The 22,155-nt window shown below is 48.5% G+C and overlaps 1 protein-coding gene across 4 annotated transcripts in view; it reads right to left on the minus strand.

Annotated features, from left to right (window-relative positions):
- Positions 1–22,155, minus strand: part of SLC4A11 (solute carrier family 4 member 11) — a 1,288,767-nt gene that overhangs the window by 179,803 nt on the left and 1,086,809 nt on the right. For all 4 annotated transcript variants that reach the window (XM_069632247.1, XM_069632248.1, XM_069632246.1 and 1 more), the window contains exon 18: positions 12,344–12,539. In XM_069632247.1, coding sequence (XP_069488348.1) covers positions 12,344–12,539 — 196 coding nt within the window. The remainder of the gene's footprint in view (positions 1–12,343; positions 12,540–22,155) is intronic.

Genomic DNA, 22,155 nt, shown 5'->3' on the forward strand with positions numbered 1-22,155 from the left:
ACTCCACCTCTGGGGAAGTGTCTAAACCACTTGCCTCATGCAAGGAATCATGAAGTTCCTTTAATCTGCGTTCCTCTGAGGATAACTCCTCTTGAACTGGGGTTGCAGATCCCTGCAACTCAAATGGCTCTTCTTGATCATACAGTTCTCCCTATTCCATAATTGAAGACATTGTTCTCAATTGGTCTGAGCTCACAAAGGGTGTGAAACCCATCTCCAAGGCAGAGGGTGCCAAACTTGTCGAAATCGGCCTCAAAAACGTCGATGTCGTCAACGCCAACGTCGAAGGCTTCGAAAGTGGCGTCGAAAACAAAGGTGGAGGCCTCGAGGTCTTCGATAGAATCGGAATTCTGCTCGAGGATATCGACAATCTCGACGACATCGAAGACCTGGGAATAGCCACTGGGTGCGCCGCAACCGTGACTTTCCTTGGCGTCGACGCCGGTGTTGAGGATGGCGTCGAGTCGGCAGACCCGTGTGTCGAAGGTCCCTTCGACAACGGCGGCGAAGACACCGACCTCGGCGTCAACGGCATCGACGGAACCTTCGAAGAAGGATTCGAGGTCTTTGCTTTACTCGAGGGTTTGTGACGCGCTCGAGAAGCTTCCTTCGCCGGGTGCTTTGACTCGCAGCGTTTTAGACCTTCGGGTCTTTCGACCAGAGCATCGCTCTCGGCAGTGTTCGAGGCGGTCGAGGCTGCTTTCTCGAAGACGCTCTTCATATTTTTTCGGAATTCCTCCCATTCAGCCCGGGAACTATGCTTCGTGGGGCAAGGGATTCTCTTAGGAGAAACAGAGGAAGAGGAGGACGAAGAAGGGGATCTTCGGCGTCTCCTTTTCGAGTGCTTCGATCTCGAAGAATGATGGGACCCGCTTCGAGACCTGGAGCGCGAATGGTGACGAGGAGACAAATGTCTCGACTTCGTCGAGGAAGAAGAAGCTTTAGAAGTCTTACCTTTTTCCAGCTTCCCCCTACGCTTCTTCAGGGCTTTAGCTGTCATGGACATACAGTCCTCACACTCCGAACAATGGTGTTCAGCTCCCAAACACCACAGACGGACCCTGTGAGGGTCCGTTAGCAACATCTTTTTTCCACAGTCTCGGCATTTTTTAAAGCCGGACCGAGGGGTCGTCGGTTGAGACGAGGAAGCCATCGAGTATGGATCGAATATCTCGAGGAAAATGGAATAATATATCTACGAAACTGAGTAACGATATTCCGAGGCACTGAGTAAGCGCGGAAAAACGAAACTGAGCAACAGACGCTGCGCGTGGCCTTTATAGGCAGGATGACGTTGATACAGCGGCTGTCGAGGGACATCGACTCGGCGGACATCGACGCGCAGCGCCCTCTAGAGAGAAAAGATTTCCGAGGCCAGCAAAGCTGGAAAGAGATATCAAAGATCAGGAATACGTCGGAGGACACAATCCCTTCGAAGAACAAGTTACTTCTTACCTTGTAACGTTCTTTCGATGGGATGTTCCTCTGATGTATTCCTTATCTTTGATAATTCGTCTCCAGCTTGCTGGCCTCGGAAATTTCTTCTCTGTAGAGGGCGCTGCGCATCGACGTCCGCCGAGTCGATGTCCCTCGACAGCCACCGTATCGGCGCCGACGTCACCATGCCCATAAATAGCCATGCGCAGCGTCCGTTGCTCAGTTCCGTTTTGTAGCATAAGATAAGTCATGCCTGAATTGGTTATTGACCCTGAAGGAGCGTAAGCTGCAACCACAAGGGAAGTATTACTGCGGGGATTGATGGGAGGAGCGATAAGGAATACGTCGGAGGAGCATCGCATCGCAAGAATGTTACAAGGTAAGAAGTAACTTGTTCTTCGAATGGATTGTGTCCTCCGACGTATTCCTCATCTTTGATAGACTCCCATAGCAGTGCCATTTAATTGGTGGTGGGAGTAATAATGTCATGTATCCCTTTTAGGAATGAACCGCATGTAATACAGCTTTTCCAAATCTGGTCTCTTGACTAGCGGAGGAATCCAGGTTGTAAAAGTTTGTGAACGTATGTGCGGACGACCATGTGGCAGCCGCACATATGTCTCGGACCGTTACCCCTCTTTGGAGGGCCGAAGAGGCTGCGATACCCCTGGTTGAATGAGCCCTAAGATTTTGGGGTGGCTCTTTCCCTGCCAGTTTGTAACCAAAATAATGGCCAAAATAATCCACCTGGAAATGGTCTGTTTTGTTATTGGTAGTCCCAACTTGTGACCCGAGTATCCTACAAACAGTTGGTCTGCTTGCCTAATCCTAGCCAGTCTGCTGATGTAAAAGCTCAGAGCTCGCCTTGGGTCCAGCCTATGTAGCCTTTCTTCCTCTTTCCCCGGATGGGGAGGAGGATAGAACAAAGGTAAGGTAATTTTCTGAGTAATATGAAATTCAGAAACCACCTTTGGGAGGAAATTAGGCTTCACCTGTAGGACAACTTTGTCCTTATGGAAAATTGAATGGGGGGTTTACAAGAGAGCTTGTAGCTCGCTCACCCTCCTAGCAGATGTTAGTGCTACCAATAGGACAGTTTTAAGAGTGATACATTTTAGCGAACAAGAGTGGAGTGGTTCGAATGGAGTACCCATTAGGAAGTTTAAGACTAAATTTAAGTCCCATAAGGGAACCTGGAATGGTCTTGGAGGATAAACATAAGTTATTTACCTTGTGAAATTGTATTACTAGAGGTAGTTTGAAATACGATGGTTCCTCCGCAGTGCACTTAAAGAATGAAAGCGCTGCAAGATAGCCTTTTACAGTGCCAATTTGAAGGCCTGAGTTTGCCAAGTAGAGTAGAAACGATAACACCGTTGGTGTACCACATGAAAAAGGGTCGATATTCCCTTCTCTACACCAGCTGCAAAATTTGTTCCAACGGCAGCGGTATAAAGACTTTGTTGCTGGCCTTCTGGCCGAAAGCAACACCTCCATGACGTCATCAGGGAGGTCCCAATCCTTGTACCTCACCCTTTCAGAAGCCAAGCGTGAAGGTTGAGGGTTCCGATGTCTGGATGGAGAACCTGACCTCCCTTCCACTCAAAGAGAATCTTCTCTCGCAGAAGACGGATTGGAGGGCAGATGGACATATCTAGAAGGTCCGGGTACCACGTTCTCCTGGCCCGGTCCGGGGCAATTAGGATCATGGTTTTCCGGAATCTTCTCAACCTCCTGATCATTTGAGGAATAAACAGGGACTGGTGGAAACGCGTAAAGAAGTGGGAACTCCCAGTCCACTACGAACGCGTCTCCTAGAGCTCCTCTCGGGGGAAATTCCCTTGAACAGAACAGATTGCACTTCCTGTTGGTGCTTGTGGTGAACAGATCCACCTGAGGGGGTTCCCCAAAGGGCGAAGATCTCTTGAAGGACTTCCTGAGCTAACTCCCACTCATGGGAGACTGTGCTCTGCCTGCTCAGAGCGTCCGCTGTCAAGTTCTTCTCTCCGGCTATGTGGACTGCCGATAGAGAGATTCCTTCCTGAATTGCCCAAAACCAGAGCTGCATTGCCTCTCTGCACAGTGGCAGTGACCCTACGCCTCCTCTTTTGTTGAGGTAGTGCATGGCCACCGTGTTGTCCGTCATTATCAGGACATTTCTCCTCTGTACTGCTAGCAGGAAAGCTTTCAGCGCTAGTCTGATCGCACTCAGCTCTAATAGGTTGATATGTAGTCTGGACTCCGATGGAGACCAACAACCGCTGATGGTCAAGTCGTTGGCATGGGCTCCCCACCCCGTGAGTGAGGCGTCTGTGACTACTGTTATCTCCAGCCATGGTTGCCAAAACAGTTCTCCTTTCAAGATGTTCTCTGGATAGGCCCACCATTGAAGGTCGTGGGCTACCTTGTCCGGAATCCGGAGGAGATCTGTCATCCTCCCCGAGAATTGCGACCACTGAGTTCTCAGTGCCCACTGAAGAGATCTCATTCTCAGGCGAGCCTCTGGCACAAGGAAGATGCAGGATGCCATGAGGCCTAGCAACCTCAAAAAGTCGAAGGCTGGGAGACGTTGGGCATTTTGGAACTTGTTGACCATCTGCAGAATATCTTGAGCCCTCACCTCTGGTGGCAAGGCTTTTCCCAGGGAAGTGTCCAGGACCGCCACAATGAACTGGAGTCTCTGTGATGGTATCATCTGTGACTTCTTTAAATTGAGGGAGAAGCCCAGTTTGTGAAGGAAGTGGCAGACATAATCTAGCTGGATCTGAGCTTGTTCCGAAGATACAGCCCTGATCAGCCAATCGTCTCGGTAGTGGTAGACGTGGATCACTTCCCTCCTTAGACTCGCAGCCACTACCAACATTAGCTTGGTGAAGACCCTCGGGCGGAGGTCAGCCCAAATGGCAGAACTAGAAATTGATAATGAGAGTCGCCAATTGCGAACCTCAGGTATTTCCTGTGTTTGAGATGAATTGGCACATGGAAATAAACATCCTGACGGTCCGGAGATACCAGCCAGTCCTGGAGCCGGAGGGCCTGAAGGATCTGAGAGAGAGTTACCATCTTGAACTTGTCCTTCCTGAGGAACTTGTTCAATTCTTGTAAGTCCAGGGTGGGTCTCAGTCCTCCGTCCTTCTTTGGTATGAGAAAGTAGGGGGAGTACCAGCCCTTGTTCCTATCCGCTACAGGTACCGGTTCTATGGCACCTTTCTCTAGCAGGTCTATAATTTCCTGCAAGAGGAGCGGATCTGGAACTTTTAGAGAGCTGTGCCCCGGTGGATGACTCTGAGGGATGTGTAGAAAGGGTAGGCAGTAACCCTGGGCAACTGTCTCCAATGCCCAAGCATCTGACGTTATAGCCTGCCATTCCGTCAGATGGTGAGTTAACCTGCCCCCTACAGGTGTTTTGTGTGGAAAGCCCTCAGAGTGGTTTGGGGGCGGCTGATGCAGATGCCGAGGTAAAGAGGCATCTTCTGCGGCTTTAGTCCTTTTGACCCGTCCACCTCAGGTGGATCTCCTTTGGCCTCTTTGAATCGGCTGTCCTCTGCCTTTCCCGAATGCGGAATAATAGCGAAAGGACTTTCCTCTGCCAGAGGTTCCTGAGGGGCGAAAAGGAGTTTTGCGGATTGCAGCTCCTAACGATTTTGCCACTGCTTTAGATGTCTGCAACGTTTCCAGACTGTCATCAGCCTTTTTACCGAATAAAGAAGAGCCGTCAAAGGGCATATTCAAAAGTCTGGCCTGTACATCTGGAGCAAAGCCAGACTTTCGCAATCACGCATGCCTGCGGATTGTCGTACTTGCCGCCATGGCCCCGCTGATACTGTCAGCGGAATCGATGCCAGTTTGAAGTGATGCGCACATGGCATCTTTGCCATCTTTAATAATGTTAAGGAAGGCTTCTCTTTCCTCTCCTTCGGGTATGCAGTCAGCCGCTGATGAAGCACACTCCCACAGTGTGTGACTGAACCTGGCGAGCGTACAGGTGGCGTTGATGGACTTCAACGCCATACTACAAGCAGAAAATACTTTTTTTGCCATAGAATCGTACCTTTTGTCATCTCTATCCTGTGGGACAGTAGGGTAAGCGGACCTGCTGCTTGATGAAGTTGCCGCTTGAACCACCAGGCTCTCTGAAGACGGTGTTTTGATAAGTAATCAGGGTCAGTAGCAGCTACCCTATACTTGGCTGACAATCTTTTATTGACTGCAGGGATAACTTCAGGAGTTTCCCAATTAGATGAAATCTTTCTTTGTAAGGCTGCATGGAAGGGGACCACAGGATCCTCCTTTGGACCTTTGTCCAATACGTCTGTCAGGTCAGCCTGTTAAAATACAGGTGAAGAAGCAGACCAACCCATAAATTCAATAATCCTTGCCATCAGGGTTCTATAGGGTGTTTCGGCATGCTCACCTGGGTCTGGTTTAACAAATTCCACTTCTGGGGAAGTGTCCAGCCCACTTGCCTCATGTAATGACTCCTGTAGGTCTTTCAACCTTCTTTACTCAGAGGTGAAATCCTCTGAAGCAGGTAGTGTGGTCCTCTGCAACCCGAAGGTTTCCTGGTCAGAATCCTCTCCTCCTTCATAGATTGAAGATAATCCGGGGTACTCTGACCTCGGAAATGGCGTAAAACCCATTTCTAAGGCAGAAGGAGCCAAACTCGTCATTATTGGGCAAGAAAACGTCGATGTCGTCGACGCAGATGCGACAGGCTTCGAAGGCGCCGAGAAACCTGGAAGAGGCCTCGAAGAACTCGAGAGGATCGGGATCCTACTCGAGGATGTCGACGACGGTCTCGGCGTCGTGCCGGGGGCTCTTTATATCACCGTTGGCTGTGAAGTAGCCGTGGTTTTCTCTTTCAACGGCGTCAATGTCGGCGTCGACGATGGCGTCGATTCACTCGACCAATGCTTCAAAGAACCCTTCGACAACGGCGTCGATGGCGCCGATCCATGCGTCGAAGGGATCTTCGGCGACTAAGACGGTGCTTTCTTATCCGATGGCCGTGGCGCTCTCGGGTGTAATCTTTCGCCGGGTGCAGCGACTCCCGGCGTTTCGATTTTTTGGGTTTTTCACCCGGGGTATCACCCTCAGCTGTCTTCGAGGGGGTCGAGGCCGCTTTCTCGAAGACGCTTAGCATTTTTTTCCTGAATTCCTCCCACTCAGCCTGAGAGCTGTGTTTTGTGGGGCAGGAGACCCTTTCTGGGGAAACGGAAGATGGCGAGGAAGGGGATCTTCGGCGTCTCTTCTTTGAGTGTCTCGATCTCGACGAATGGTGGGAGCTACATAGAAATCTAGAATGGGAATGCTTTCGACGGCGAGGAGACGAATGCCTCGACTCAGCCAAAGAAACTATCAAGGAGGTTTTGGCTGACTTACCTCTCTCGAGCTTCCCCTTGCGCTCCTTCAAAGCTCTCGCCGTCATGGACATGCAGTCCTCACACTCCGAACAATGGTGCTCGGCTCCCAATCACCACAAGCAGATCCTGTGAGGATCCGTTATCGACATTTTTTTACCGCAGTCTCGACTTTTCTTGAAGCCGGATCGCGGCGTTGTCGGTTCCGATGAAGAAGCCACCGAGAACGAGTTGGTATTTTTGAGTAAATCTAGAAGGTTTATCTGACTGAACTGAGCAACGATATTCCGAAGCCCCATGAAGCGCGGAAAAACGGAACTGAGCAACGGATGCCGCACATGGCTATTTATGGGCATGGTGACGTTGGCGCCGATACGGTGGCTGTCGAGGGACATCGACTCGGCGGACGTCAACGCGCAGCGTCCTCTACAGAGAAAAAAAATTCCAAAGCCAGCAGACTGGAGACGAATTATCAAAGATAAGGAATACGTCGGAGGAGACAATCCCTTCGAAAGACTTCTGTAGAGAATCCCAGATTTTATTTTACTTTTTCACAGTCTGATCTCCAATCACAGATTAGTTTCTCCTTTCCCTCGAGAATTTCAGCTTTTATCAGAGCTAGGATCGGTGCATGATTATTTTGAACGCATTTCCCAAAAAGCAACGGTGGCTTTCACTCAGATTGAGATTTTAATTAAACAAGATCCAATTCTCTCCTCACAATTTGGATTGGAGTCGACTTAGTAAGGCAAAAAACCCTTTTCCAGAAGGCTCCTTCCAGAATTGACCAATATTTCTTTGGAAAAAATAGCGAAGAATCCGACCCCAAAGTTAATACAGGCACTACCTTTAGCCTATAGAAGTTCAATAAAAGTATTATCGAATATCGGCAGAACCTTCTCTTTATGATCCTTGCTTGGTTAGACAGCATTTTGATCTAGTACTACTCACAGGTCGGCCTGGTTGTTCTTGGGGATGGCAAAGACTGCAATAAACGCCCTCAACCCTGTTGTGGGCTGGGACTGGTTCTACAGCTTGTAGCAGTGCCAGAGAACCGATCTGTAAGAGCGCTGGTGAAGAAGAGGGAAGACACGGGAGGGAACATTTGAATCCCGAGGCCTCTATAGACAGGATCCAAGGAATTGTGACAGTGTTGCCAGCCATTGAGAAAGAGTCAGTCTGCCCCCAACCGGAAAGGTGTGGTTCCAGACCAGAATCTCATTGTTTTTTAGAGGCAGAGGGGGGAGAGTGGAAAACACCCTTTGAACCCGTGCGCTGTTGCCTTCTCCATTGCAGGCTTGGAGATCAGCCTGGGTGAAGTGCCCTACGATCCAGAAACCCTTAAAGCCTCCAAAAGCTCTCAGCTTCTGATCCGATCGGCCTTGTCCCTGTGTGAAAGGTTTGGCCACATACTTAGAATCACTAGCGACTTGCAGTCTGCGTGTAGGTCATTTTCTTTGGGAACTCCTCATTTATGGAGGAATAAAACAGTTCCATCCCCTCTATGGGAGGTCTCAGATCCAGTGCTGAACATCTGGTGCAAACCTCGTAGCATGCCTCCATGCAGTTCTGCGCATGTCCACCCCTAAGCAGATAACTTAAATTGGCGTGTCAATGTGGGCAACTGGATTCCAAAGGATCTTGAGCTATTACTTTAGCCTCTGCTAACCTAGCCTTAAAAGAGGCCTGTTTGTCGAGAAGCAAGTCAAAACCCCAATCTCCCTCTAAAACTTGTGATTAGCCGCAGCTAGAATGGCATCCCCATTAGCCTGTCTAAGGTGTACCCTGAATTAAGGTATACCTTTGCCCGCAAGCCTCACCAGTTTATCCTCCTTAGTGAAGAAATTTGAGGAGGAAGCTGTTGAGGAAGCAGATGTTATTGAATAAATTGAGGCTGTCGCCACACCGAGGATTGAGGCTGTGGAAGGGCGGATAAAACTTGATCGTTATCGACCTGCCTAAAGTGCACCTCTAATCTTCTGTTTGTATGAGAATTGGATTGTGGCTTTTCACACATCATCTTCTACACCATTACAACATCATTTTGAAGAGGAATACTGGACCAACTGGAAGGCCTCATTGACAAAATCTCTGACAGGATGCCAGGCTCCTGCTGAGCTTGCTCTACTGTTGTATCCGCAAAAAGTGTGCTAGACCCCTCCAGCCGATCATGGAACGACCTCCTCATCCACCACCCTCATCAGTATTTCTTGATGGTAGCCCCATATGAATTGGGTACTTCCTCTAATTTTTTGTTATCAGGGACCAGACTCAAATGTGGAAGAAGTCGCACACTATAAGTCAAGAGGAGACTGATTACGCATCCCGTACTGTGACAAAAGAACAAAATGCATTTTGTGCTCTTGTCACACAGTAAGGGAGGGGTACCATGTCTCCTCTTGACTTGATGGTAGCCCCGACACCACTGCCTGACCACTATGCGCCCCCACCAGCGTGCACAATATCCTAGTAAGGGTGGCAGAGGTGGAATTGGAATGGTAGAGGGAGGAGGCGGTGGAGGGGAATGCAGAGTGTCCAGAGATTGCAGCGGAAAGGGCTGCAATATTGTCCCCTGCAAAGGAATGGCCCTGAAGGCTGCAGAGGTGCTTGAAAAGGCACATGCACTGGAAGTTGCGGTGGGAGCATTTAAGGAATACCCTCCTTAACAAGCCCCTTGAGAATTCATAACTTCTGCTGATATTTCATCAACGCCAGAAACCTCTCAAAACCTGTCCTCACAGGCCACTTGGCTGGGCTGTGGACTGGCGAGCAGTGCCTGCCATTCGATGCAGTAGGCCTGCTGTGCTGTACGCCGAGGGGTTTGCTCTGCCTTTCGCAGCTGAATCGGTTACCCTCCTGGATGACTGAGTCATATGCCTGCAAGGACCATGCCTCTCTGGATCCCCAAGGACACCCAATGTCCTGCGCTGATGATGGTTCTCTTCCCACTTGCACCGCCCACTCTGAGGGCGATACTGAGGAACGGGATCTGTTTTCTGTGCCTAGGCTGTCAGACTGATGCATGGTGGCCAGCTTATGCACTTATGGTACTGAACGGTCTGTAGCATGCCTGTCAGCCATTCTGAATGCTTGCTCTCGCTCTTCAGGAATGCACGGGAATCTGGAATCCGTCACAGTGTCCTTCGTGCTATGCGCCTTTTGACCTTGTACCATTACAGGCAACCTATGGCCAACCTCAGAGTGGAATTTGGTAGGCTTTCCGCCCTCAGCCACTCAACTAGTAGTCTGGCCTTTGCGTGAAGGTGCCTCTTCAGCCTCGCGCTCAGTGCCCGAAAGCCCCCCACACAAGCGTGTCGTATGAGCGCTTTCACCCCTCGGGTACGAGGCCCGGGAGGACCACTGTGTCACATGGCATGAACGCTGTTAGCTCTAGGAGCCTCGGGCCTGACACCGGTTGAAGGATTGGACGGACTTACCTTTTCTTGCTCTGAGAACTTGTGCATGAAGATTTTGATATGTTGCTGCAGCGATCTGGCGAATCTCTCTCTCCACCTGGATAATCTGTTTTTAAGAGATTATAGCGTGAGGGCGTTTGCAGGCTGTGGAAGCACCCCACCGGTGATCAGGTCCCAGGCACTCTAGACAGAGAGCATGGGGCTCTGATGCCAGAAAGGAGCGGTCGCAAGAAGCGCACCTGGTAAAGCCTTCCAAGACAGACATGCGCTGGGGGAGGCGAGGAACCAGGGCCAGTGAGAAATTACAAAAAAGAAAAATACTGGGAAGCGGCAAAGCTAAAGAAAATTACCTGCACTAAGGTCTGCCAGGACCGTTCCCGTCCACATGGAAAAGGTGACTGAGGAGAGGCGCAGGATGGCAGGGCTAGTAGGCATGTCAGCCCTGTGCATCCATGCACTAAGCTAAGTTTAAAGGAAAGGTCATTTTTTCACTGCAAAACGTTCTGGTACCATCACCGTATGGGTGATGCCCCATACAGGATGAGTATGGATTTGTGCTTTTTGCACTTCAAAAATAAGATCCAGGTACAAACCTATGTAATGGCTGCAGCTATGCACTGTGCCCTTCTACATAATTGCATGCATGATTGCATCCTCCTTGTTAAGAAGGTTAAGGACGTGTGCAACTATGGGTCTGACCCCAAGGAATAGTGGGATCTTTCAATGGTTAAACTCTGGCAATAGCCCCACATTAATCAGCCCTCCACAAATTCCTCCATATGGCCTGCTTGTCTAGTTTAGTGACCCCAAGAATTTGGATGTTATTTCGTTTTGTCCACCCTTCCTAATCCTCAAGTTGGACCAGCCCTGTGTTTAAATTCACTAAATTCTTAAGACCACCACCCATGTAACGCGGCCTAAATGACCGAATACCAGAACATAAAGGGGGCCGCAAGAGGGAAATTGTGGGGGAGAAGGCAAGTGTTGCATGCATATGTAGGGATGATGAGGGGACTGACTGATGGTAAAGGGAGGGTGCAATGGGAAAGGAGGGTCAGGGGAGTTGAAACCCACTGTTGGAATGAAAATCTCACCAACTCAGGCACAGGTAAGTGTGAGGTTGGCAGGAGGGCAGGCGTATTTGCTGTGAGGAGTGGGGTCTGTTGGTAACAGCCCAAATAGAGGCTCGGGATGTAACCCCCGCATGGGACGAACAATTTGTTTGGAGGCTTCTCTGGGATGGGCAATAAAAATCTGTCTTTGGAGAGGGGCCTCCAACTGTCAAGATTAAAACACAGAACGTTAAAATTCATGGTAACCTTATGAGAATGCTCAACAATCGTAGCTACTGCAGGTTTCAGCAGTCAATGCAGGTCTCAGCCTTGCTAACCCAGGAAGTATTCTTGCCTGCATTAGATATAGCATGGCATATATGCTGTCCACCATGGCCGCCCAAGCCTCCTCCATTTGCTCTACACTGCAGGTAACAGTAGTTGCAACTCACTGGCCGGTGCCAATGAGTCCGATTTTAGTCCACTGCAGGAAGATACAAGGGTGATCATGCAAAGGCAAAGTCAACTGACTTTGCTTTCAGTCGGTAACACTCGATCGTAGCTGGTCTGAGGGACCACGTCCACAATATGAGTGCACCAGTCATACACCAGCAAAGGAGCAGACATCCAAATGAGAGCATCTGCTCAGGTTAGGCTCATTACGTGATTACAGATCATTTTCTTAAAAACAATAACTGAAGAACATACATTAGCTAATGCAAAGAGTAGGTTGTTGGAAGGGTACCCAGTTACCTTTCCATTTAAAATGGCAAATCATTTAAATGTACCAGCTGGAATTAAATATAAAACAAGTGGATCCCTTGCAGAAGGCAACAAAAAATATTTTTTTATTAAAAATCATTTGTTTTTATTTAAACTTGACAATGGCTGGAAATGCTATTATCGTTTTCAGTTGACGCTTATAGATTTCTGTGAATCCCATTGAAAACATTAATTGTGGAAGTATTTAATAACTGCTTTTGAAGTAGAATCAGTAACCCAATATAATGGCTTTCCTTGGAAAGGAAATAATTGTGTAGTTTCTGTACAGTAAACTGCTGAAAAAATATTCACATACCTGTTCTTTCAACAGAAGAGCTACTCTCTCAAAGAGCTGACTGCCATCAATGGAGGTTAGTGCAATATACAGGAAAAGGCCATAGAGGACTGGCTTTGGAATCCACTGCAGTGGAAAAGGCAAAAGGAAAAGGGAAAGGCCGACCAGGATGTTTGCCACCAGGGATGTCAAGCGTGTCTCCTTTACACTCACAATTCTAAAAGAAGAAGAACAAACTAAATCAGGTGGACGCATTTCTATGTCATGACTAGATTTCAATAAAATAGAGTGGTTAGGAATTTAAGTAAGCAGAATGTTCAATATAATATGTTATATATATATATATATATATATATATACATACACATTTTTATTCAGTGTACCAACACTTCAAAATGCTTTCAAATGACTATTAGGAGGACATTAACATCCTCTTGAATGGATGGCTGTAGCTGTTACAGGGAAGAGAACTGTGCGACAGTTACTTACAATCCCAATTCTTCATCCGGCATATGCCCTTAATTTTTTATTAACACTGAATTATCCCCACCTGTGTATAGGATTCTCAGAACATCATTTGTATTTTTAAAATATGTAAATATACCCCAAATGGCTTATTCCTTCATGTTTTCATAATAAAAAAACAATCAACCAGCAAAAAGCATCAGTGATGCTTTAACATTTACCAATCGCACTTATAAATAGTAAAAAAGGTGCCATTCTGATACAGCGAGCCCTGCAGGTCAGTGGTGTACACCCCACTTTCACTCCAATAAAACTGGCAAATACTCCCCAACACAAAGAAATATAAAAAAGGGGGGCAGAAATACTCCCACAAATCAAAATAGCAAACAGAGGGTGTGCCCCGTGCTTCCACCCACACAGCTTCCCAGATATATTCAGAACAGTGGTTCCAGCACAGCAGCGTCACAGGTAGGAGACAGAATATTACTGCTTAAAGTGGTACCTTTCGGTAAAAGAACAAGTAATATACATTCTGTTGGATTACCTTCCACGGATTCCTCACCTTAGATATTTATTCTCCTGCTTTGCAGCTCTTGGAAACTTTTTCCCGAGAAGGGGGCGTTGTGAGCACTGGAGTCGATGGCAGTCGAGTTATCGTCTTCATGACCGGATGCCATGTCGGTGCGGGTTCAAGGAGCACGCTCAGCACCCCGTGACCCCAGTTCCTTTTTTCCAACATACCCAGCACGCTACTCAGGAACTTCATTCCAGAGAAATCCTCCGACGCAGTTATTTTGTTAAAAAATTCTATTGCATTTTAGTAGACTGTCATGTCTACTCCGAAACTCTTCAGTTTCAAAAGGTGCCGCGATTGCAGCACACAAATGTCTCTCACCGATCCTCACAGGGTTTTGTCAGTGGTGCCTTAGTATCGACCACGTTGTGGCGGATTGCTGCTCGTGTCCGGTTATGACACCAAAAGCCTTAAAGGAGAGCCTCCAAATTGGCTTTAGGTAGCTCATCTTCGGAGTCTCCAAGCACGACACCATCGAAAATCTGAGCTACACGGCCAATAAATCACCAGAGAAGGAGAAAAAATGTTAAAAAACATCATTAGATATCCCCACTTGGGGAGCAACTGCCGTAATTCGTCTTCCTTGAAGAAGGGAAGGAGAAAGCATTTGCAGATGGCTTTCTTTGGCAGAGAAGTGGGAAGAGTTTCCCATCAAAATGATGCAGGTCTTCGCGAAAGTGGGTCTGCCCCTTCTCTCTTCATCTGGGAAGCAGACCATCGAGCCCACTGCTCCCGGCAATGCCGCAGCAGTTCAACTCACTAACCACCTTGTGCGCATAAGAGCCAGAGAACGGTGAAATCCAACTGACAACACCTTCGGCGGCTGATGCGTTCTTTCATGTTCCATCGGTGCCTTCAATGTCACAGAAAAATCCATCGAAGCCAATTGCTGATCCCTTAAGCAGATTCATTCCAAAATCTACTAGGGATTTTATGTCAATTTTTCAGGCCATTTTTGATGAGGATGACTATCCAGTGTTGGAGGACACAAACCATCAGGCACATCTTTTAATCTGCCTTATTAGGTTAAACAAAATGACAAATAACTTACCGTAATGTTCTTCCTTAGGATTCTTTCTCCGCAAATTCCCCACCCGATAGATATTCCAACCAGCTCTGCAGCTTTGGAAAAGTTTAGACACGGGGCGTAGTGGACCTGAACTCAGCTGTCGATCCATCTTCCTCGGCATCTCATCTTCGGCTCAGGACACGACGTTAGGCGGTATATATATATATACATACTTCGTCAATACGCCCCACACCTCAGTTTCCCCCTTTTTTCCATGAGCACATCACGCTGCATAGGAAAACAGAGATAACTGGCTAATAAGCCTTCAAAAAATTTAATAACCATAAACCAGTTCTTTTTATTTTTTTGAAACATGTGGCAGGAAGGACAGAAAACAGTCATTAAGGACCATCACCAAGTCAAAGTTAAAGAGAAGTTGCGCACCAACCATTGATTTTCTGAGCGGGGATATGGGGAATGAGGAATCTGTCATTTCTCCTTCAATGGATTGCCTTTCTCCCGGAAATTCCTCATCTGATAGGCTCCCAAAGCAGGAGATGAAGGAGGTGAGCAGAAAATTAAACTAAGAAATTTTGCAGCACTGCCGTACCAAAACGCGCATCAGCTGTACGAGCCATCACATCTTGACTGAAGTGCTTAGCAAAGCTATGAAGGGATGACCATTTTGCTATGCAACAAATATCCCTAAAAGGGACTCTCCTCTCTAATGGTGGTGACGCTGAGACTCCCCTAATTGATGAGCCCTGATACCTGCCAGTAATTCCTTTCCGGCAGACTGGTAGCATCCCGCTATACAGAAAATGATTCAAAGTTTGCTTAGTTATGGCCAGGCCCTTACAGTTTAAAGAAAAAGCCACAAAAGGCTGGCCAGCTCTTCGGAACTCAAATGTCCTTGCAATGTAATAACTTAGCGACTTTCTAGGATCTAGGCAATGAAATCGCTCCTCCTACTTAGAAGTATGTGGAGCAGGGTAGAAGACCAGGGGATCGATGGATTGCGATAGGTGGCACTTGGGGGACAACTTTGGGAAGGAAGCCAGGCCTTATCCCTAGTGTGACTTTCTCCCGAAAAAATCTGAGGAAGTGGCTGCTTACAGCATAAGGCCTGAAGCTCAGTGGCACACCTCGCGGATGCAATACCTACCAAAAAGGCTGTTTTCAAAGAGAGAAGTCTTGAAGGACAAGTATGCAAAGGCGCAAAAGGAGCTGCCATCAGAAATGTCAGTACCAGATTAAGGTCCCCATCCGGCACAACAAAGGGAGTTGGCAGGACCTTATTTACAAGGCCTTTCAGGAATTGTGCCATTACCTGGATCGTAAAAAAAATTAACCTTGATCCAGGGATCTCAAAGACAAAGCAGCCAGATCTCCTTCTACTGTGGTGACCTAAAGGCCTGCAGAGGCCAGTGACAGAAGGAACCCCATCACTAAGGGGTGGAGCAATAGATCGGGTCAATCTTGAGTTCCCTGCACCACACCTCAAATCTTCGCCACCTGCACACGTACAATGATCTTGTAGATCTGCGTGCAGCCAACAACACTTCAAGCATTTACTCAGAGAGGACCCAGTCATCATACCTCATCCTCTCAAGAGCCAAGCATGTAGGTTGAGGGATTCTGGGGTCGGGTGGAGACCTTTCGACTGGGTTAGAAGATCAGGCCGCCTATGCAACCATTGAGGAGGACAGATCCAATAGGTTGGAGTACCACGTTCTCCTCGCCCAGTCCGGTCGAAACCTCTTCAACCTCCGTAGAAGCCATGGAATGACGGTAATCAGAGGGAAAACGTAAGGGAGAGGGAAGGTCCAATCCACCAGAAACGTGTCCCCCACTGCACCGTTCGCTGGGAGTTTCCTCAAGCAAAACTGTCTGCACTTCTGGTTGGATTTTGTCAGAATGAGGACATGCTTCCCCTGCAGAGACGGAACAAATGCCTTCAGGGAAAGCCTGATGGCTCGCAACTCCAGCCTGTTGATGTACCACTTGGCTTCCGCTGCTGACCAAAGACTGCTCACCTGCAAATCCTTGCAGTGAGCGCCCCAACCCTTCAGAGATGCACCCTTGACCACTCTGGTCATAGGGCAAGGAGGGTTCCCCTGCGAGCAGACTGCTGCGGTCTGCCCACCATGACAGGTTGTTGACCACTGACGCAGACACACCAAGGAGATCCAAAAGAGCAGAGATGCTGTGACCACTGACTCCTCAGGAGCCACTGCAGGGATCTCATGCGTGGCCTGGCCTCTGGCACTAGAAAAATGCAGGAGGCCATGAGACCCAAGAGGCAGAGGAAGGAAGCCGCTGGTAGAGTGGCATGGTTCCAGGACAAGTCTACCATTTGTGTGAAACTGACTACTCTCTCCATTGGAGAGAAGGCTTTCCCAACCCGGGTGTCTAGGACTGCTCCGATGAACTGCAGCCTTCGGACTGGTGCCATTTGGGACTTCTTTAAATTCAGTGAGAGGCCAAGCTTTTCTAGCAGCAAGGTTTCCTATAAATGGGGCAAGACCTGCACTGCTGACTTCCCTCGGATCAACCAGTCGTCCAGGTACGGAAATAAATTGACTCCTGAGGTTAGCCACGACTACTTCCATGAGTTTGATGAAGACCATGCAGAGGTCAGATCAAAAGGGAAGCACTTTGAACTGATAGTGCTTGTCCCATATGGTGAACTTTGGGAACTTCCTGTGCTTTCGATGGATCGGCACATAGAAATAAGCACACTGTTGGTCTATTGACACCTGCCAGTCATGCAGTTTGAGTGCGTGGAGAATGTTTCTCAACGTCGCCATCCTTAAATTATCTTTCCTCAGAAACTTGTTCAAGGCAGTGAGGTCCAGAATGGGATGGAGACCTCCTCCCTTCTTGGGTACTAGGAAGTACTGGGAATACCAACCTGATCATTGCTGCTTGGGAGGTACCGTTTCCAAGGCATCCTTCAACAACAGGGCTTGCAGTTCTTCCTGGAGCTCCTGTGCCAGTTGGTTTGGAGGTAGTGGGGGTTTCTCTGGAGGTTCTCTTAAAAATGGCAGCCAGCCCCACTGAATGAGTGGAAGAGCCCAAGCATCAGAAGTAATTCCCTGCCACTGGATCAAATGCTCGGTCAACCGTCCACCAACCGGTATGTTGTGAGAGGGGAAATCAAAGAGGCTTGGAGTCTGGGTCGCCCCCGCTGCTGCTTGTTGACCTTTAGAAGCCCCCCTGCCCCTTCTGGAGTGCGAGAAACACTTCTGCCCTTGCATTGCCACCTTGTTGTCCGTCAGAATGAGGACATGCTTCCCCTGCAGAGACGGAACAAATGCCTTCAGGGCAAGCCTCATGGCTCGCAACTGCAGCCTGTTGATGTACCACTTGGCTTCCATTGCCGACCAAAGACTGCTCACCTGCAAATCCTTGCAGTGAGCACCCCAACCTTTCAGAGATGCACCCTTGACCACTCTGGTCAGAGGGCAAGGAGGGTTCCCCTACTGGCGGATAGCGCTTGTTAATTGTTTGATAATGGTCAGAAAAATCTGTTTTCTCTTCCCAGATATAGTCAGCACTAGGGAAGAAGGGAGGTTATTGAAGATGCCGATAATGGAAAAAAAGGTTTAGAATTTACTATAATTTGATTATAGGATGTTCACTTATAAATATATTACAAGTTACTCACCATAGTAACTAATCACTCCTAGTCCATTGTCTCCTTTCCTCCATAATGCATTGGCGTCCTTCGCTAGGGATGGGAACTGAACCTTTTTCACCAAAAAAAGCATTTCCCCTTTTAATTTAGATGCCCCGGGTGTATGCACGCTTGACTCTGCGCTTAGGCGCCACACCCCAGTCCCCTTTTACTGTTGGCTAGATTAAACTGCCTAACTACGTTCCTTTTTAAGGGGGGGGAAGGTGGAGAGAAATATGGAGGAAAGGGGACAATGGACTAGGAATACTTTAGTCACTATGGTGAGTAACTTGTAATTACTCCTACGTCACGTCCCCTTTAGTGAATACTGCATGGGCGATTAACACCGATCATAGCCCTTAGAAAGATGAGATTTTGATAATATTAAGAGGAGACAGGTTCTTCAGAACTGCTTACCTGAAGGCTGCGTCTGAGCGTGCACTACTGTCTAGGCAATACATTCTTGCAGAATGCAGAGGGAGTAGCCCACGTTGCTGCCCTGCTGAGGGTCTGCCACAGCACCTGCATCTGGAACGTGACAGACATGACTTTGACAGTGACTATATGAGTGTGAGGATTTGCTGGTAAATCTTTGTGTTGCCCGATGTAGGCCTCCTGAATGGCCGCCACCATCCATCTAGCTATCAAGGCCTTTAAAGCCTGAAAGCCTGGTTTCCAACCACCAAAGGTGATAAATAATGCATCTGATTTACGGAAATCTTACATCCTGTTCAGACAGAACTTAAGGGTTCTCCTAACGTCCCAGAAAATGCAAGACCTTTTCTGACTCAGACTTTGGATCAGGGAAACTCAAAGGCAGGACCATTTCCTCGTTGAGATGAAATGAAGACGCCACCTTCGGATGAGTGCATAGCACATGCTTGTCCCGATGGAATGTGGTTTAGGGTTCTTTGCTCTTTGCATCTGTGTAGGCTGGGGGACCTGGTTAGCTGTCGAGCTCCTGGCAGCCCCTGAAGCCCCCAAACGTTCTTCCCCTGTCTGACCGGGCCTGCCCTAGTTCGTAAGGTTTAGAGGACGCTTTGCCAGGATGACCAATGCCTTTGCAGTTTGAGAGCTGGTGGTCTACTGGGTGTGTTCCTGTACATCCTGAACTTGGTAGCCTTAAGCCACGCCGTCGTCCTTGTATCTGTGGCAACGCAAATGCCCCTGCCAGCTGAGTCAATATGGGCCACGGAGGACACTATTATGTCCTGTGCCACCAGCTTGGTTTTAGCTAATCCTGCTTTAAAGGCAGCCTGTTTGTGCACTGTGTTAGGGAGAATTCTCTGTAAAGGCTAATTTCCCCAGCAGCTTTGCTGGATTTTTGGGGTTTATTTTTTTCTCCTGCTAAGAGTGAGACTCTTTTTCTCCCACTCTTAGGCATGATTTGAGGTGTTCCTTTGACTTTTTATGTGTTTGATGGGCTATGGGGTCCTTTACCCCATAGGGCTTCATGTGGTTTTGGTATGTGGGTTACACAGCACCCTCCGTGCCGTAGCCCAGGGGTGTCGTAGCGACCCCCAAACAGACTCCATACCCCTGGACTGACTACTGTCTCCCAGGGCATGTAAAGTCACCTTTGGCTTTACTAGTCTCAAATTGTGAACAGAACCAGTACAAACCATCATATTGTGGGCGTACTGGTCGGGGCAATTCGATTGCCCCGGGGTCTGTTGTTCGAGGGGGCACTGTCCAGTCCCCCCGTCGAGTTTTGGCTGGTGGCAGTGGATACTACTTTTTATATTCGACCGCAAATATATCCCTATGGGATTTTCCCATTGTTCGAGGCTTCCACTTTTTAAAATAGCCTTGAACATACCGCTGGTTTATTAAATTAATATAAATTCACTGGTTGGTATTCTTCGCCTAAAACTTGGTTCCAAAATGGCATTTGTGTTCGCTTCTGTGACTTCAACCCAAGTCGAGCCCTTTGTTCCATTTTTTGGCGGGCTTCTCCACAGAAGCCTCCAAAATTGGTGCCACTCTGTCTGGGTACCACAGAGGGTGTGTGGGAGGGGGTTTAGGCACCCTGGACTGAGTTGCCCCAGCAACTCAAGTCGCACTCTTGTGTGATTGGCCCAAGCGGTGAGCCGCCTTAGCATGTTTGAGTGACAGCAGCTAGGCTGAATGAATGTTTTTTTTTTTTGGGGACTGGAACTTCAGAAGTCGCCACAGGACCTAAAGAATCCGAGGAGGGAGAAGCCGAGCCGACCTGCAACGACCACACCACAGGTGGAGCCCTGCTGAACCGTCTCACCACTTTTCCCGATGACAGAGGAGATTTCCAGTCTGGAGAGTCTTCTTCCTTTGACTGGTGGGGATAACCAGTTTGCCCGTCTTTTCGCCTACCTGGACCATCTCGTGGCCGCCTTGCCCGTGCCAAGCACCCCGGCAACCGGAATACCACTACCGCGAAGAAAAGGGTGGTACCTTGTTACCGGGAAACTCCGCGGCTGGTTTGTTCCCTGGCAGCGCAACGACCTCCAGCTTTCCTCCACGTCGAAACTTCCTCTTCCTCTGGACGAAACACCGACTTGCAACAGCTGCCAGGAACAACTGCCCCCGCTGGAGCGTTCTTCCCATTTTCAGGTACTGTGTCCCGCCTGGCTTCCATTGCGACAGATCGTTCGGAGTGACAGTAAATCCTTGACTTTCTAACCTGGGTTAGCCTGGGACCTGTTAACTAACTTTTCCTGACTTGATCTCAATCTTTTGTGAACTATTTACCAGGACTCTTTGGGCATAACCCCACTGTGTGATCCTGGACACATTTCGCTTGGTCTCTCTAAGAGTGGGCCTGGCATTTGAACTTCCTTGCTCTCCAGTTGACTTTGCCTAACGTGCCTCCCTGTGGTTCTTTGAAAAGTATTGAAATTGGTGTGCTTTCATATTTTCCCTCCCTTTTTAACTAACTTATTAGAGTGCCATCTTATTTTAAGCGCTCACCTCTGTCTGAAAATAAGTGGTGTTTCTCACTAAGACTTGTCTAATAAGTAATTAGGGTTGTATATATATAATAGTGACTGTGTGTTGAAATTACTTACCCTCTTTTTGTGCTAGTCTAATTTACAAGTGTGTCTTTATATAAATAATTATATACCTTTACTCCAAGGCTCTGGTCAGTGTTTGCTTGTGCTACTGTGTCTCTGTACCTATTGTGTATACTCTATATACTGCCTAGCTCATCTTGAGAGAAGTCTGACTGCTCAGCCACAGCTACCAGGTAAATCTGGGTGGTACAGACTGCTACCAATTGGGTTTACTACCAACCACCTGTAGTCCTAAATCTTTTGCAGTGGTCCCTAAGGAAACTGCACAAGTTTCTGCCTAACACACTGGCAGATCTGGCAGGAAGTCTGCAATTTCCCTCCATAGCCTGTGATTCGCAGCGGCCAGCATAGTATCTGCATATGTTGGCTGAAGGTGAAGCCTGGCGTTCAAATACATAAAGAAGCGGTCCTCGCATGCTGTGGATACGCGTTCCTGTTCCTGTAGGCGTAGCCGGGAAGTGGGCGCAGAGGGCAGAGCTCTTCCAGTGCTGTGTCTGCACTGTGAATAACTCGCCTCAGTGTAATGCACCAAGAATGAGGTACGTGGGTCGGCGGTACACCCTGGTATCTTTGGTGTAAGCATACGGGGCCATTCCACCCTTGGCGCAAAGTCGTGCCTATGTGCTGAGGGCGTGACCCCTTCGGATTCCTCCAACTGTGAAGGGCGTGCCTCCGCATGCAGCGCCATTCTGTCCTGGACTGCCAAGCAAGGGAACTGCGTGTCCGTCGAGGTGGTGGCACGTGCCTCTACCCATTTGCAGTGTAGATTCGGGCTGCGTGCATGCCAAATAGCCGTCCCAGCCGCGATCTTCACAGAGACATTGAAGGCAGAGTACGTGCGGGTCTGACACCGGAAAGCATCTGTCACAGGAAGGGCACCTACCGAGCCCCGCCGACATCTGCCTGGGAGCGACGAGGCCAGAATATGTATGATATACCACAAAAGACTAAAGAAGAACTAGAAAAGAAAATACTGGGACCGAGGTCCCAGGGGAAGAAGCAGCACATGGAATTGGCAGGGAAAAGGCCTCAACGATTAGCACAGGTGAAGCAGGT

Source organism: Ambystoma mexicanum, chromosome 6q (genome assembly GCF_040938575.1).
Source record: "Ambystoma mexicanum isolate Mex_15411 chromosome 6q, UKY_AmexF1_1, whole genome shotgun sequence".
In the NCBI taxonomy this organism is placed as follows: domain Eukaryota; kingdom Metazoa; phylum Chordata; class Amphibia; order Caudata; family Ambystomatidae; genus Ambystoma; species Ambystoma mexicanum.